This window comes from Barbus barbus (genome assembly GCF_936440315.1).
Source record: "Barbus barbus genome assembly, chromosome: 22".
NCBI classification, from domain to species: domain Eukaryota; kingdom Metazoa; phylum Chordata; class Actinopteri; order Cypriniformes; family Cyprinidae; genus Barbus; species Barbus barbus.
In genome coordinates this window covers 11,305,932-11,321,107 of record NC_136750.1, presented here as the reverse complement: position 1 = coordinate 11,321,107, position 15,176 = coordinate 11,305,932, and the positions used below count along the sequence as shown (strand labels likewise).

Genomic DNA, 15,176 nt, shown 5'->3' with positions numbered 1-15,176 from the left:
AAATGAAAAAATCCTACTGACCTTAATGTGTATCAGTCACTCCTCTCCTTTCTCTGCTAATGTCTCCACTGCTAAAAGGACATGATATCATAAAATTAACAATTCATCTAACTCTCGCATGCTCTTTAAAGGGGACCTATTATGCCCCTTTTTACAAGATGTAATATAAGTCTCTGACGTCCCCAGAGCGTATATGTGAAATTTTAGCTCAGAATACCCTACAGATACATTTTTATAGCTTGTTAAAATTGCCACTTTTAGGGTATGAGCCCAAACGCGCTGATTTTGAGTGTTGCTTTAAATGCAAATGAGCTGTTGCTCCCGGAGAAGAGGGTGGAGCTTCAAGAGCTCAAGCTCCGGCATTAGCAGTGCTAGCCTTTGCAAATAAACATTCAAGATTCAAGAGTTTTATTTGTCACATACACAATTATACAGAGTATAACCAGCAGTGAAATGTAGGTCAGGTCCGCTCCAAGGACAGTGCAATTATAAAGTATACAAATATTAAGAGAAGAAAAGTAGAGAAAAGAAAAGAATAAAATAAAATAAAAGATAAGATAAAAAATATAAATATAAATGTGCAGGTCAGTATGTTGTTGACTTAAATAGTAATAAGAGGAATGTGCAAAAAAGTGTACAGGGTATTTAAATAGCAGCAATATGAGGTAGAGAAAAATTATGAATAGCTTATTGATATGGTGGTATTTACATGGAGTCAAGTGATGTTATGACACAGAGTTAGAGTTTAGGAGCCTGATGGCCTGGGGGAAGAAGCTCCTCCTAAGTCTCTCAGTTTTTGCCATCAGGCTACGTAAGCGCTTACCAGATGGAAGCAAAGTGAATAGACGGTTACCAGCGTGATTAGAGTCCTTGAAGATTTTAACAGCTCTATTTTTGCAGCATTTGAGGTAGATGTCCTGCAGAGAGGGGAGAGCAGACCCTGAGATGCGCTCAGCTAAGCGCACAACTCTCTGTAGAGCTTTGCAGTCCTGATTGGAGCTGTTTCCATACCACACTGAGATGCACTGAGTCAATACACTTTCTATGGTCCCTGAATAGAAAGTTTTCAGGATTGCTGGTGAGACCCTGAATTTCCTCAGCTGTCGCAGATGGTACAGTCTTTGCCTGGCTTTCTTGACCTGTGTTTGGATGTGTGTAGTCCAAGTCAGGTTCTCGGAGATGTTTACACCGAGGTACTTGAAGCTACTCACCCTCTCCACAGGGGTCCCACTGATCATAAGAGGAGTGTAGGGCTGCTGCTGTCTCTTCCTAAAGTCCATGATCAGCTCTTTAGTTTTGCTCACATTCAGAGAGAGACAGTTGTCCTGGCACCATGATGTGAGACTCTCTACCTCATCCAAGTATGCGGTCTCATCGTTGTTGGAGATAAGGCCCAGCACCACAGTATCATCAGCGAATTTGACAATAGATGTGGAGCTGTGAGAGGACACGCAGTCATGCGTGTAGAGAGAGTAGAGCAGGGGACTCAGGACACAGCCCTGTGGGGCTCCTATGTTCAGAGTGATGGAGTTTGAGGTGAACTGGCCAACTTTCACCACTTGAGGTCTGCCGGTGAGGAAGTCTTGAATCCAGTCACAGAGTGAGGAGTTTAGGCCGAGGTCTGTGAGTTTAGAAGCCAGCTTGATGGGGACTATAGTGTTGAAAGCTGAGCTATAATCAATGAATAGCAGCCTTACATAATTTCCATTGTTGCTGTCCAAGTGTGTGAGGGAAGAGTGGAGAACGTGAGAAATGGCATCGTCCGTGGATCTGTTTGGGCGATAGGCAAACTGAAGAGGGTCCAGAGTATCAGGGATGGAGGAGCAAATGTGGCTCTTTACAAGTCTCTCAAAAACCTTCATGACTATAGATGTGAGGGCAACTGGGCGATAGTCATTCAGGCAAGAGGGTTTATTGTTCTTTGGCACAGGGATAATGATGGATTTTTTGAATGAGGTGGGAACCACAGAGGTAGCAAGGGACTCATTAAAGATAGACGTGAACAAACCAGCGAGCTGATCGGCGCAGGACCTAAGAACACGGCCGGTTATCCCATCAGGTCCGGCTGCTTTCCTGACGTTCACTCTCTTTAGCGCCCTCCGAACCTCATCCTCCGACACGGTGATTACAGGATCATCGCTGCTCTGCCTGCTGCTTCCTGACGGCTGGTCGGCAGAGATTCCAGTATTAGTACAAGCCTGTTATGTTTACAGAAAACATACTCTGTTTCAAAGTCAGTCATCTGATTACTGTGCATAATAAATTAATGTTTATTAATTACACAGACGGGGAGTATGGTGGGATAAAAATAACAACATAGCAGGTCTCATGCTATCACAAACTTTATAGGTCCCACTTCTGATTATGAGCTTGACAACTTCAAGCGATCGACTCACATTGCTTTCATGTGCAACCTTTAACTACTACATTCCTATTTAAGATCATTCTGGTAGCAATTGAAGGCAGCATCAGTGAAAACAGGCAGAGACAATGATAGTTTTAGCAATTTAGCCTTACAGAGTGCCAAAAAGCTCTTTCAGAAAGGCAATTTGGAAAACAAACGTGTGATACTTACTTTGTCTTGAGCTGATGTTCGCGCATGAAGCGTTGGTATTGATTCCTAAACATTTATGGGATGTTACCGTTTTTTTCCGGGATATTTCCTTCGAAAATGAAATTCAACCACAGTGTCCTCGGCTCAGATGAGAGGAGATTATGGCGACTCTTATGTTCATTAGTGTATCCCAAAACACAACACTTTGTAATGCGTCTTTGGCGCTGACATTGTATATATCTCCAGTAATTGCGGACCGAGACTGTCTTGCTCTCTGATTTTGAAGCCCTAAGACTGGCAAGAGCGGATTCCAAATCTTCGATACTTATATTGCTGGATCTGTCCTCTGCTTTTGACATGATTAGCCACCAGATCCTCCTGTCAATCCTATTGGCAAAGGGCATCTCAGGAACTGCACTCCAGTGGTTTGAGTCTTATCTTTCAGATAGGTCCTTCAAGGTATCTTGTAGAGGTGAGTTGTCCAAGTCTCAACATCTAACTACTGGGGTGCCTCAGGGCTCACTTCTTGGACCACTTCTCTTCTCTGTCTACATGGCATCACTAGGTTCTGTCATTCAGAAACATGGCTTTTCATATTACTGCTATGCTGATGATACTCAGCTCTACCTCTCATTCCATCCTGATGATCCGACGATAGCTGCTCACGTCTCAACTTGTCTAACAGAAATTTCTTGCTGAATGAAGGTCCATCACCTTCAACTCAAACTTGCCAAGACAGAACTGCTTGTGGGTTCATCAAACCCATCGTTTCATCACAATTTCACCATCCAATTAGGCACATCAACCATAACTCCTTCAAAAAGTTATGATTGACGATCAACTGACTTTCTTAGACCACATTGCTAAAACTACCCGGTCCTGCAGATATGCTGTATTCAACATCAAGAAGATCATGCCCTTTCTTTCGGAACATGCTTCATAACTCCTTGTTCAAGCTCTTGTTCTGTCCAGGCTGGACTATTGCAATGCTCTCTTGGCAGGTCTTCCAGCCAGTTCTATCAAACCTTTACAATTAATCCAGAACGCGGCATCAAGATTAATTTTTAATTAGCCGAAAATAATGCATGCCACACCTCTGTTTATCAATTTGCACTGGCTACCAATAGCTGCTTGCATAAAATTCTAGGAATTAATGTTTGACTACAAAACCACCACTGGCTCTTCACCCCTTTACCTAAATTCATTACTTCAGACTTATGTGCCATCTAGAAGCTTGCGTTCTGCAAGTGAATGGCGCATTATTGTGCCATCCCAAAGAGGCACAAAATCACTTTCACAGACTTTTACATTAAATGTTCGCTCCTGGTGGAATGACCTGCCCAACTCAATCTGAGTCCTTAGCCATCTTCATGCATCAGCTAAAAACACATTTAACACATACTATCTGCTTGTTTTTTTGAAGGTCCAAACGTAGGTTCGGGAGGAGCCTAATCATTCAGTACTGTCAATCATCATTATGAGCATCATTATAAGCAGCTCTCATTGCACCTTCTCTGCGTCAATTCTTCCGGCTTACGGCCCCGTCCTGTCCCGTGAACAGGGTCCCAACCTGACGCACTTCTCCTTCAACGAACAATGCTCTGCAAAGACCCTCTTAACCTGGTTCCACTTTCAGCCCATAATAAGGGAAATTGAGCTCATCAGCGATCTCCTGCAGATTTGCCCTGCTGCCTCCATTAAACGCGCTTCTCCCGCCAATGCGGTCAGTAAACTGATCAAGGCACGCTCGCCATCCCAAACAACCAAAATTTCAGCTCTGCTCACCTTATCCGTCGCTCCTTCTGCGCCCAGTTGCCGCTCTGAGCGATTTCCCTTTACATCCCGAAAGCATTTATAATGATCTGATGCCTAAGCGGTATTTATAAACTTTAATATTATAGCATAACTAACACAATCGTGAATGCGTAATGAGTGCTCAGCGTCGTGCACTTCAAATCTACAGCGTACAGTATTTAATAGACATGTCAATCTGAATGAATGATGCATTCATTCACCTAAACAGCAGTAAAAGTTTTTTGCTAAGAGTTTTCTCTTAAAACCTGTTCACAAAGCTTACCTCTTTGCTATGGATGATGTCAGCATGCTTATTAACTATGCACGCACTGATTGGATGATAGTCTCTGTCAGAAATTCATAGAAATGTTGTAGAGCACAAGATTATGTTGCCATATTCAAATAAAAATGTTAAAATAAAAATGTTAAAATAAAAATGTTAATTGCCTCATTCAAATAAAGATTTTAAAATTAGGCTAAGTGTTACTAATTAAACCAGTATATGTTCATCTAATTGTCAGCCTCTTACATGTGTGCTTCTCTTAAACAATTAGTGAATATGCATATAAACAGCCTTTTAATTAATTTTTAATTAGTAGAATAATCCTGGCTGATAGTAAGACATGCAAACATAAAATAAAACCAAACTGGACACAAGAACAGTTGTTACTTCTTGCCCAGCTAGTTATTGAAAACAAGCATATAATCAAAGGAAAATTTGGAGTAGGATTAACCTCCAAAACCAAAGTTGATACCTTTTTAAAAGCTCATTATCATCAAATGTTTAAATATTTACGTTCCGAGGCAGATTGCCGACAACAGCTATTTTAGGAATAGTTTGTGACTTAGGAGTCCTCTTTACTACTCTTAACCTTTCACAGATTTAGGAGCTAGTTTTAGTGCTAAAACACTTTGTGAAATACTCTTACAGCAATAATTTAGGAGTCCTGATATTTTAACTGACTCGATCCTAATGATCTGAGTGGTCTTGGAGTGATTTATAAACGAGTAAAAGTACTTTAAAATCAATCCTAAATGTAACTGGAAGCCAGTGTAAGGACCTGAGGACTGCTCTAAATAGCGATATGCAATTTACTATGTCTTTTAGGGTTGGGCCGATAGATGATGCCATCGTCCATCGCCGATGGCTGATAGACAACACGATGTTGAGCCGGCATTGTGATTGCGCCGCATTCCAAAACTGTGTTCGGAAAGAAAATGACGGAACCCCTAAAGGGAATAAATACGAGATGGGAGGAAAATATAGGCGGGGTGATCGTGTGCAGTTGCTAACGCTCACGAAAGTGTGCAATGGCTTTTGTATGCGTGCTATTTTTTTCCGATTTCACTTTCACTTTCGAACACCTTCAGCAAGGAGGGAAGAGGATGGAAAAGGATGCCCCCCCTGGACGCCGGCCCTGGAACAATGTAGAACAATCTTTTGTGTGTAAATTCACTTTTTTTTATCGGTTTTATTTTGATAAACATGACAATACGCTATAGCATTAAAATAGCATGAAAAGAGTTTGTGACCCTATTAAAGCACAGGATGAAATACAGTGAGTGAGTCTGATAAATCGTAAATTAGCTGTCATCATCAAAGCTCATACAGCCAGCCGCTCTGGAGAAACTGCGATGACCGTAACCCGTGTCTGCTCACGAATTGCTCTTGTGGTAGGCTACTTTGATAGGCTATACTGCTTCAAGTCAGATGCTGATTGATCTGCTCAAAATCGAACACAACTTTATGCGCTCTGCAGACTTAACAGTTTAATATTAATGTCTGTCCTACTTTCTACCGCTCCCTGACTGGGCAAACCTAAGTGCTGATCACTCAGCCAGGCTTCATTTGATGTGTAAATGTGGATGGTCATTTTTATGCTGATGTTTCTGTTGTCAGAATGTTACAGAAGTTCTCAGAGGGAAAGAGAAATGTGCTCTTACGTGACTTACGTGACTCATATATGACTTAGATCTGTTGGTTTCATAACAGTGTGAACAGCACAAACCACATACGATTTGATCTGTATGATTCTGTTTTTGGCCACTTCCATATGTGGTCTTAAATCTGATACAGGTCTGATGTTTTGCAGTGAGACCACAATGTGAATAGTCACAGTGGAATTCATGCAACTTTTGCATTACTCTAGATCAGTGGTTCTCAATTCCAGTCCTTGCATACCACTGCCCTGCATTATTTGCATGTCTCTCTTCAGAATCAGAATCAGAATCAGAATGAGCTTTATTGGCCAAGTATGTTTACACATACAAGGAATTTGTTATAGTGACAGAAGCTCCACAGTGCAACAGAAAGACAGTAACAGGACAGGACACAGGTAATAAAACAAAATAACAAGAAATAGCCAATAACCAATGAAAAAGCAGCAATAAAAAATAAAAAATACACAATATATAATATAGGCGACTATGTATCTTATAGGGATGGGCGATATATCGCATGCGATATGCATGCGTATCTCGTCAGTAAAGCCGGTTCCTTGATTAGCGCTAAATCTCCATCACCTGTTTTCAAATGGAGCGGCATTTAATACACGGAGTCGTAGTTCACTGACAAGCTACGCAATTTGCGTTCATTGTCGAAGGCGATATATCTGCAATAATGAAAGCGATATTGCGTAGCTTGTCAGTGAACTACGGCTCCGTGTATTAAATGCTGCTCCATTTGAAAACAGGTGATGGAGATTTAGCGCTAATCAAGGAACCGGCTTTACTGACGAGATGCGCATGCAACCAGATGCGATATATCGCCCATCCCTACTCTCTTATTTAACACACCTGATTCAGATAACCAGCTCGTTAGAAGAGAGCTGCATGAACTGTGTTCCGAGTGACATGGGCCGTTTCTCAATTCCAAGAACACAAAGAACAGACATGCGTTCTCGTGGAGACTCGTCTTGCCAAGCTTCCTTGGAAGAATGAACTCAGGACGACACAAGAACACAGAACGCATCCTTGTGAGAATTGAGATGTTCGGCGTTCTTGCTTAACTGACTGCATAGTCTCAGCATAAGCAGTGGCCAATGAACAATAAATATAACACAACATTACAAACAAATGTCATCACTTATTTATTATTCTTTCCTCCTTACTCCCTGAGCAAGTTTACTTCACTTTGGAACATTCATACACGGATTTGTGACATAACTGTGACATAATTTACCTCTGTAAATAAATACAATTTAAATTCATGCCACTCACACTTTGAACAGAACATACATGTCCCTTTCGAACTGGAATAATGGTGGAGTATCCTGTGAAGGCCACTTCACAGGGCACTTACTGTCGATTAGAACAAACGTCTGAAGTGATGAGAGAAACATGCAAAATGTGCACAGCGGTGGTACGCGAGGACTGGAATTGAGAACCACTGCTCGAGATAATTATTTGTCACAATCCTTCAGTGATAGGAGTTCGAACAATCACTTCAGACAGTAAAAAAAACAACAACAAAGAAACTGTATCGCAGCAATAAATCAGTATTAAGCACTGTAAGGCTTGCACTGTGAATGCAGTATGTTTATTTAAAGTTGTGTCAATGTTTTCCAGCGCTCATGCCCCTGTTGGACTTATGCACAGTTCAGCCTGATGCTGCGGTGTCTTCTCATGCATTCTTTGGGCCATCAAGTCAAATCGGGTAATATGTTCTAGCTCTTACACACACTCTCTCTTTATGTATTTGAAAACAGTCAGATCCAAAGATTTTTTTGTTGACAGAGCTATTGCAGCATGTATGAATGTGATGCAATTGTATTTATTTCTGCTGCACCTTTTAGGCAGCCTCCTGCACTCTCAGAGTTGGTGTCCCTATATGTGGGTCGCTGTCACAGCCTGTGGAAAGAGACTGAACTGATGCTGTGGTTGGAGGAGAATGTCAGAAAAGTTCTAAAGAGGGTTGACTCGCACGATCCTTATGTGGAGGACTGCCAAAACAAGTAAGAAACCGTTGAGCACAGATGTTACTTTGTGTCTGTTTGAGTTTATTTTGAAGGGATCCTATTATGCCCCTTTTTACATGTTAATATAAGCCATGTGTTTTCACACCTTTTTGTCAGCCGAACCCCTTTGGCCTAAATTTACTTAAAATGCTATCTGAGACTTTTAAGTAAATATTTAAAAAAATGAAAAGGCACATTTGCATGTTTACTTCCAAAAACAACAAACAAAGCAGTTTGCTCATAAACACTACTTTACTGCTAATTTAAACCTTTTTTTTGTTTTAATTTTAAAATTATTTATATATTTAATCTTTGATATTATTATAATTTATTTAATTACATATAGCAATTTTTCAACCACAGAGGCTGCGATTACAGTGTCACATGACACGCGAGAGTGAAGAGGTGTATTCGACTTGAAGATTGATCGGTGGACTTCCGCTCTCTTATAGTTCTCGAGGCCCTTTGATGACACAAACCTATCGGTCTAAGCAGCGCTGCTTCAACTCGAACACATAAGCAGTCTTCAGAGGAAGCAAGTTGGCACGCTACAGTGTTGCCAAATCTGCGGTTTGCCTCCAAAAACGTGATATTTAGCCCTTGGAGTGTGAACTTACCAGGGGAACCCCTCCAAAAAAACGTGATAAGTATTGAAGATTTGGAATCTGCACTTGCCAGTCTTAGGGCTTCAACAAATGAGAACAAGGCAGTCTCAGTTGAATGTACACTTCTGAAACCAGACTGGTTGCTGTTGAGTTATTCTGTGTGAGAAAGGCTGAGACTTGGTTGAACACAGCTCGTTTAAGTGTTTTTGCAATGAAAGGAAGAAGGGAATCCGGTCTGTAGTTCTCTAAAAGAGATGGATTAAGGGTGAGTTTCTTTAGTAGTGGGGTTATACGAGCTTGTCTAAATGCTGAGGGAAAAACACCAGTGTGAAGTAGGGATGAGAAGATTCGGTGCATCGGCAAAAAAAGTTAACAATGCGATGCATCGGTTTAAAAAGTGAGCATTGGATACACATGGCATTTGTATTGCGACGCATCGTTTCTAACATATTTGCATCTGTAAAAAACGATTTATTAATATTTAATTACTAGTGGATGCACTGCATTTTATTGTTTAGAAAGTGACCAATAATCTGTGACCGATATTTTATATGTAGATTGATTTCTCCTCTCGAAGCGGTTTCTCAAGCGCGTTCTCTCATCACCACTGCGCATGAATATGACGAATCACAACAATACTACGGATACCTGAGGAAAAGTGGGGATTAAAGTCCAAAACCTGACTTGAAACAACCTAACAAATCAATCGGGGCTAAAGCGGTTATAAACGACAATGTAAGTTCACACAATCTAACTAATTTTAAAAGAAGTCTCTGCTCAGCAAGGCTGCATTTATTTGTACAGTAAAAAATACATGCCTGATTCAAAAGGGGGTCTCAAAAATGGCAAAATATATTATTTTAGTAATTTATTAATTTTAAGTTAAATTGTGCTTTGTTGGTATAATGTCTGATAGAATGTAAAAAAATATTCAGTGTTAAGTAAATATTTTTTAATTGTTGTTTTTTAATTGATTTTTTTTTACTTGAAAAGCAGGACACAACAGTAAAAAGCACATTTTGGCTATTTAATTTATGCAGTGGTGAAAAAAATGGCAAAATAGGCCTACATGGGGAAAAATGCGAAAAACCGTGTTCGGTATTCGGCCTTTTGCCCAGTGTTTCATTTTGTTCGGCTTCGGCCAAGAAATTTAATTTTGGTTGGTAATGGGATGGTAATGGAATTACATGCATATGACGTCGCGGTTATGTCGCCTATTGGTAAGTCATGAAATTACCAAAAAGTTTGATTACATTACGTAATGGTCACGTCATGTGTTAGCTAGGAATCTGTCATAGCACGCAAGTGCCGCACTGAAATATCTTTCGTGCTGACTTGCAATTTAAATGGCTTAAAAGAGTTTAATGTTTAAACTGACAAGGCTTAAAACACATGAGAATGATAAAGCAGTACTAGCCCGATTATTCAGAGAGGTGATTAGTTAAAACACTGCATTCTCCTAACAGCAGGTACATTCGCAGGTTTTACATACAAATACTGGTGATCGAGCCAGTGTAATGCAAATATGTCTGAAAGGTCTGACATAACAAGGTGCCACATGAACGATACTGTATGAAGCATTGTTTGTTTTCATCACGTTGCACCTCACGCTATAAAAACGATGTTTGGGATATAACTTAATGATCAAAACTTCGTGAAATAGGCCTAGATAATGTGATATAGATATTTATGTTGGTTTGATTATGGGTGGTGATGGCGCAGTGGATAAGACACATGCCTTTGGTGTGAGAGACGCGGGTTCGAATCCACTGTGAGACACCAATGTGTCCCTGAGCAAGACACTTAACCCCTAGTTGCTCCAGAGGCGTGCGACCTCTGACATATATAGCAATTGTAAGTCGCTTTGGATAAAAGCGTCAGCTAAATGAATAAATGTAAATGTAAATGTTGACTGTTCATCCAAATTATGATGAAAACCAAAATATTGATGTGTTAAAATAACATTTATTTGTTATAAATGTTCTAAAAAATTAAGAAATGCCTATATTACTTCACTGGCCAATGGAGCGAACCAACCAAGTGACGTCACATGCGGTGGTACTGCAAGATTTTGTTGCTGATTTGATTAATTGTGAGTTCAGCAGGCAGTTTGTGAGATTCCAGGATTCACCCATTCATTTAAGCCCGTTTATACTGTCAGTTAAATGTGACCCAATTCCGATTTTTTTGCTCATATGTGACACAGATCGGATCTGTTCTATGACAGTGTAAACAGGAAAAAAATGCATGCATTCGGATATAGCGAGATCGGATTCAGGCCTCATTCTTATGTGGAAATAAATCGGATATGTGCCAATGCGACTCTCGTGTAAACAGGCAGATTGGATTTTCTGAGGCATCGCGTTCTTTACGTCATTAAAACTGTGACAATTTGGTATTTCTCCGTGGTTTAATGACGTTATATGGGACCCATGCTGGCAAAATGAGTGTAAATGCGTACAGGCTATTTTGAGCTACAGGCACAAAAAAAGTGAAAAATGTAGATTTTAATCGAATTTGAGGTTTTCACAAAAATTAGTTCATTAAGCCCTCGTTTAGCTATCCCAATGCTCCAAATAGTAATCAAACATCGAAAAGTATATCTAAAAGTATCTTTAATTGTGTATTTTCTGAGAGGATTACCTTTTCTCTGCTCGCTTCTCGTGCTGACTGTCATCTGAAGAGCACGCATAATGGCGCTTCTGACGGCGCGCGATCCGATAAATACACAGAATTACAGTATTTCAGTATTCCCGCAAAAATAATCTGTTCTGTTTTAAGTGAATGCTTGGGGAACTGATGGGGAAAAACATATGTGTATCTTCATATGATTCGTGCATTATAGTAGGTCATCTGTCTCAATGTTATCTATCAATAGCCTAAAAGAAAAGAGGGAATCATTTGTAGCACTTCATTTAACTGCTTTTGTGTCAATTTATTTGTAATGAACACACTGAAGTGATTTTTACATTTGATAATTTTTTTTGTAGCCTATATGACTGCTTTTGTTTAGATGTAAAATGATAAAGGTAATGCATTATTTGTTTCTTTCTAGGCTATTTGTTCCAATACAGTTATTTATAATGAGAAAGATAAAATAAAAAACAGCTATATTGTGATTATTAATATAGTAGCTTTATTATTAAGAAGAAAAGAACTGGAGGAAAACTTTAATCTTTCTCATCTTTAACCTTGCTGACACTATATCGACTTTAAACGGGTGTAGCAGTCATTTTTTTTGTCCGATTCCCAGAAAAATCATACATCATTTTGAAGGTCTTTTAATGGAGAATATGAAAATAAAAATAGAAGTACTTTTTCAAATTTGCTCGACTCGTTTTGTCAATACAGGTCACATTATTCTTGGGAGAAAGCATGTGTAGAGGCGCTAAATGACAACAATACATGCGTGATGTTTCAGATGGTATGGCAAGTGTAAACACATGAATTGGATATGTGTCACAATTGAAAGAACGTGTAAAGAAAAAAATCGAATATAGGCAACAAATCAGAACCTCAAGACCTGCAGTGTAAACGAGGCCTTAGATAGGACTTTGTCTTGGATGAGCTGCCCGGAGGCGTTGCATATATGGCCGGCGAGTAAACAGACTTCCCTTGAAAGGGACTTTGATTCTACTGTCTATACAGTGTATAGAGAATAACTCCCTGTGGAGTTATTGCTTTGTAAGTGCCATGCTTTGTAACTTTGCACATCTTTTTCATGCTCAAATAGCAACATTAAGCACTAAAGGAAGTTAAGTGTAAAAAGCATAAAGAACACTTTTTATTTAATTTCTCAATATCAGAGTAAAATTGTACTGTAAACAAGTTGCTGATAATCCCATCTTTATCTTGATAAGAGTGAAAGGTCACGTTGACCATGAGAATATGATCATAAATGTTTCCTTCATTTCCCTGGCTCCACTGACATGGCTTTTCACTTAGTGTTCACTTAATAATAATAATAATAATGATCATAATAATAATGATAAACTTTATTTGTATGCCACCTTTCATACAAAGAGCTCAAAGTTATTTACAGTAAGCACCAAGTACTTCACATGAAAACTAATAAAAACAACATGGTAGCACTTTATTTTACAGTACGTGTACTTCCCTGTGTAGGGGTATTACATTTTATATTAATATGTAATTTAAAGAAATAGTTTAATTTAGCTCAAAGGAAATCATTTCTGATTTTATAGGGATTTGAACAGAATCAGTGTTATGGCGATTCACTGAACGAGCTGTATAACAAACTCTGCACTGGATATTAAAATCCAAATACAGTGAAAACACTATTAAACAGCATTGTAACTAGATCGGCAGATTAAGACATTAACTTATGAGCAGAAAACACAAGATACTTCTCTTTCAATATAAATCAGATTTTATTTATATAAACCTAAGACATAAACTAATCTAACACATGAACACAAGCATTCACACATTCACACGTTGCAGAAAGAGAGAAAGTGAGGAAAGGATGAGTTTAAGAGAATGGAAATGTGAAATCCCAAGTTTACAGCAATATGTTCAATTGCATAGACCTGAACAACCATCAATCACTTATTTAACCCTCGTTTTGAGTTTCTCAATGAGGCTAAGATTTATATTAACTGCACCTGATTCAGTTAGAATCTGGAGGTGTACTTGCTTGCTTGCTTTGCCTGTGTAACGGGGTTGTGTCGTCGTTGCAGACAGGGGTTCCCCGAAGTGTCTGATGGGTTGAGAGTTCATTGGTCTTTGAAGTGACGTCTTGGGCGTTGGCTGAGGATGCGGCGTTGGTCTGGTTTGAAGTTTGAAGCGAGTGCAGTCGGAGCTGGACTTTGTAGTAAACTTACATTAGAACACGAAACTCCACGGAAAGAAAAGAAAAGAAACTAAGGTAAAAGAATAAAAATAAAAGGATGTAACGAGACTAAGTTGTTTTACTTCTCATTATGGCACATGGGCCAGAGCACGCTCAAAGAGCAGCACGCGGTGGCAAAAGAGAAAAAGAGAGAGGGACGAGAGTACTAAGAGAGCGCGGCAAGAGCAAGAATTTTGCGAAAAAAAAAAAACTCGGCTTCCAGACCGTCCCCTCTGGACGTCTTGACCAATTAGATACTGTCCTTGCTTGGGGTGTTGCTCTGTTTCTCCACCCCTCTAATAAATCTGTTCAGTCAGAGGTCTGAACTTTACAGGCTCGTGCAAAGTATACCTTTTGAACATTGATTTTTATAACAAGACTATGATACATTTGACAAAGAATTGATTGGAAGAAACACTTAAAGCATGAATTTTCAAACTCGTACATACTAAACATGAACATTAATCCTTCAGCTATTCAATACTTATTAAAAGCAAGACATTGAGTGATTAAAACAAGGATATTCAAATGTTCAAATGGGTTACATACACAATATGCAGTTATGCATAGAAATTATTAGTTTCATTAAAATTGAAAATGAAAGTCTTTATGAGTTCTATGGAGAACGAAGGCATGTTCTTTAGACAAAGGAATGTTGGTTTGGACTGTCTTCTATGTGGGGGAGAAGTCAGTCTAAGGAAGCTTGTGAATTCAATCGTGGAACACGTGATGGCCATCTCTTTGACAATCAGTCTTGGTTATTTGCAACAAATTTGACAGTCTCCTTCTTGAATTGGAATTATCAATAAGTGTTATTTTGTCTCAAGGTTGTAAGCTGTTTGGTGAAAGAGGCTTGCTAAGTTAGGATTGCTTGCTTCAAACTAGATTTATGACGTCCTGTTTCCTTAAGGCCTCTCTGCATTCCAGCTCCTCAGGTTTCAATGTTCTGATGCATCTTAAAATTGTCTGATTCAGTCTCTGATATCCTAGACCTGGTACATACATGGTAAATATCTTGTACCTACAGGCAAATGAGTGGTAACACAAGGTACTTACCTGAAGTGTATGTACATGGTAACGCATAAGCAATGCGGCTGTACTTAACAGTCGAACATGCATGGTAATTAGTTTGTGCATACAGACAAGTGTGGCTATGAACGGTCACTTACAAGTAGTGCCCGTACATGGTAACTAATTAGATACGTTACTGTACTTACTAATGTATATACATGGTAAATATGTAGTACTTATGGACAAGTGGGTACAAACAGGCACATCCTTACAGTATCTGTATATGATAACTAATAAGACACATTACTGTACATACTAATGATATGTACATGGTAAATGTGTAGCACCTACGGAAAAATGTGGTAACAAACAAGACACATACTGTACTTGGTAAGTCCTAACCT

General features: G+C 39.3%; 1 protein-coding gene across 3 annotated transcripts in view; it reads left to right on the top strand.

The window, feature by feature from the left end:
• LOC306888532 (ribosome quality control complex subunit TCF25-like) overlaps positions 1–15,176 on the top strand; it is a 120,257-nt gene that overhangs the window by 66,941 nt on the left and 38,140 nt on the right. For 2 of the 3 annotated variants that reach the window (XM_079446886.1, XM_079446887.1), the window contains exons 13-14: positions 7,916–8,003; positions 8,143–8,301. In XM_079446886.1, the coding sequence (XP_079303012.1) occupies positions 7,916–8,003; positions 8,143–8,301 (247 nt within the window). Of the gene's footprint in view, positions 1–7,915; positions 8,004–8,142; positions 8,302–8,667; positions 8,957–15,176 lie in introns of those variants that run through there. The other variant, XM_079446888.1, reaches the window with a different exon arrangement.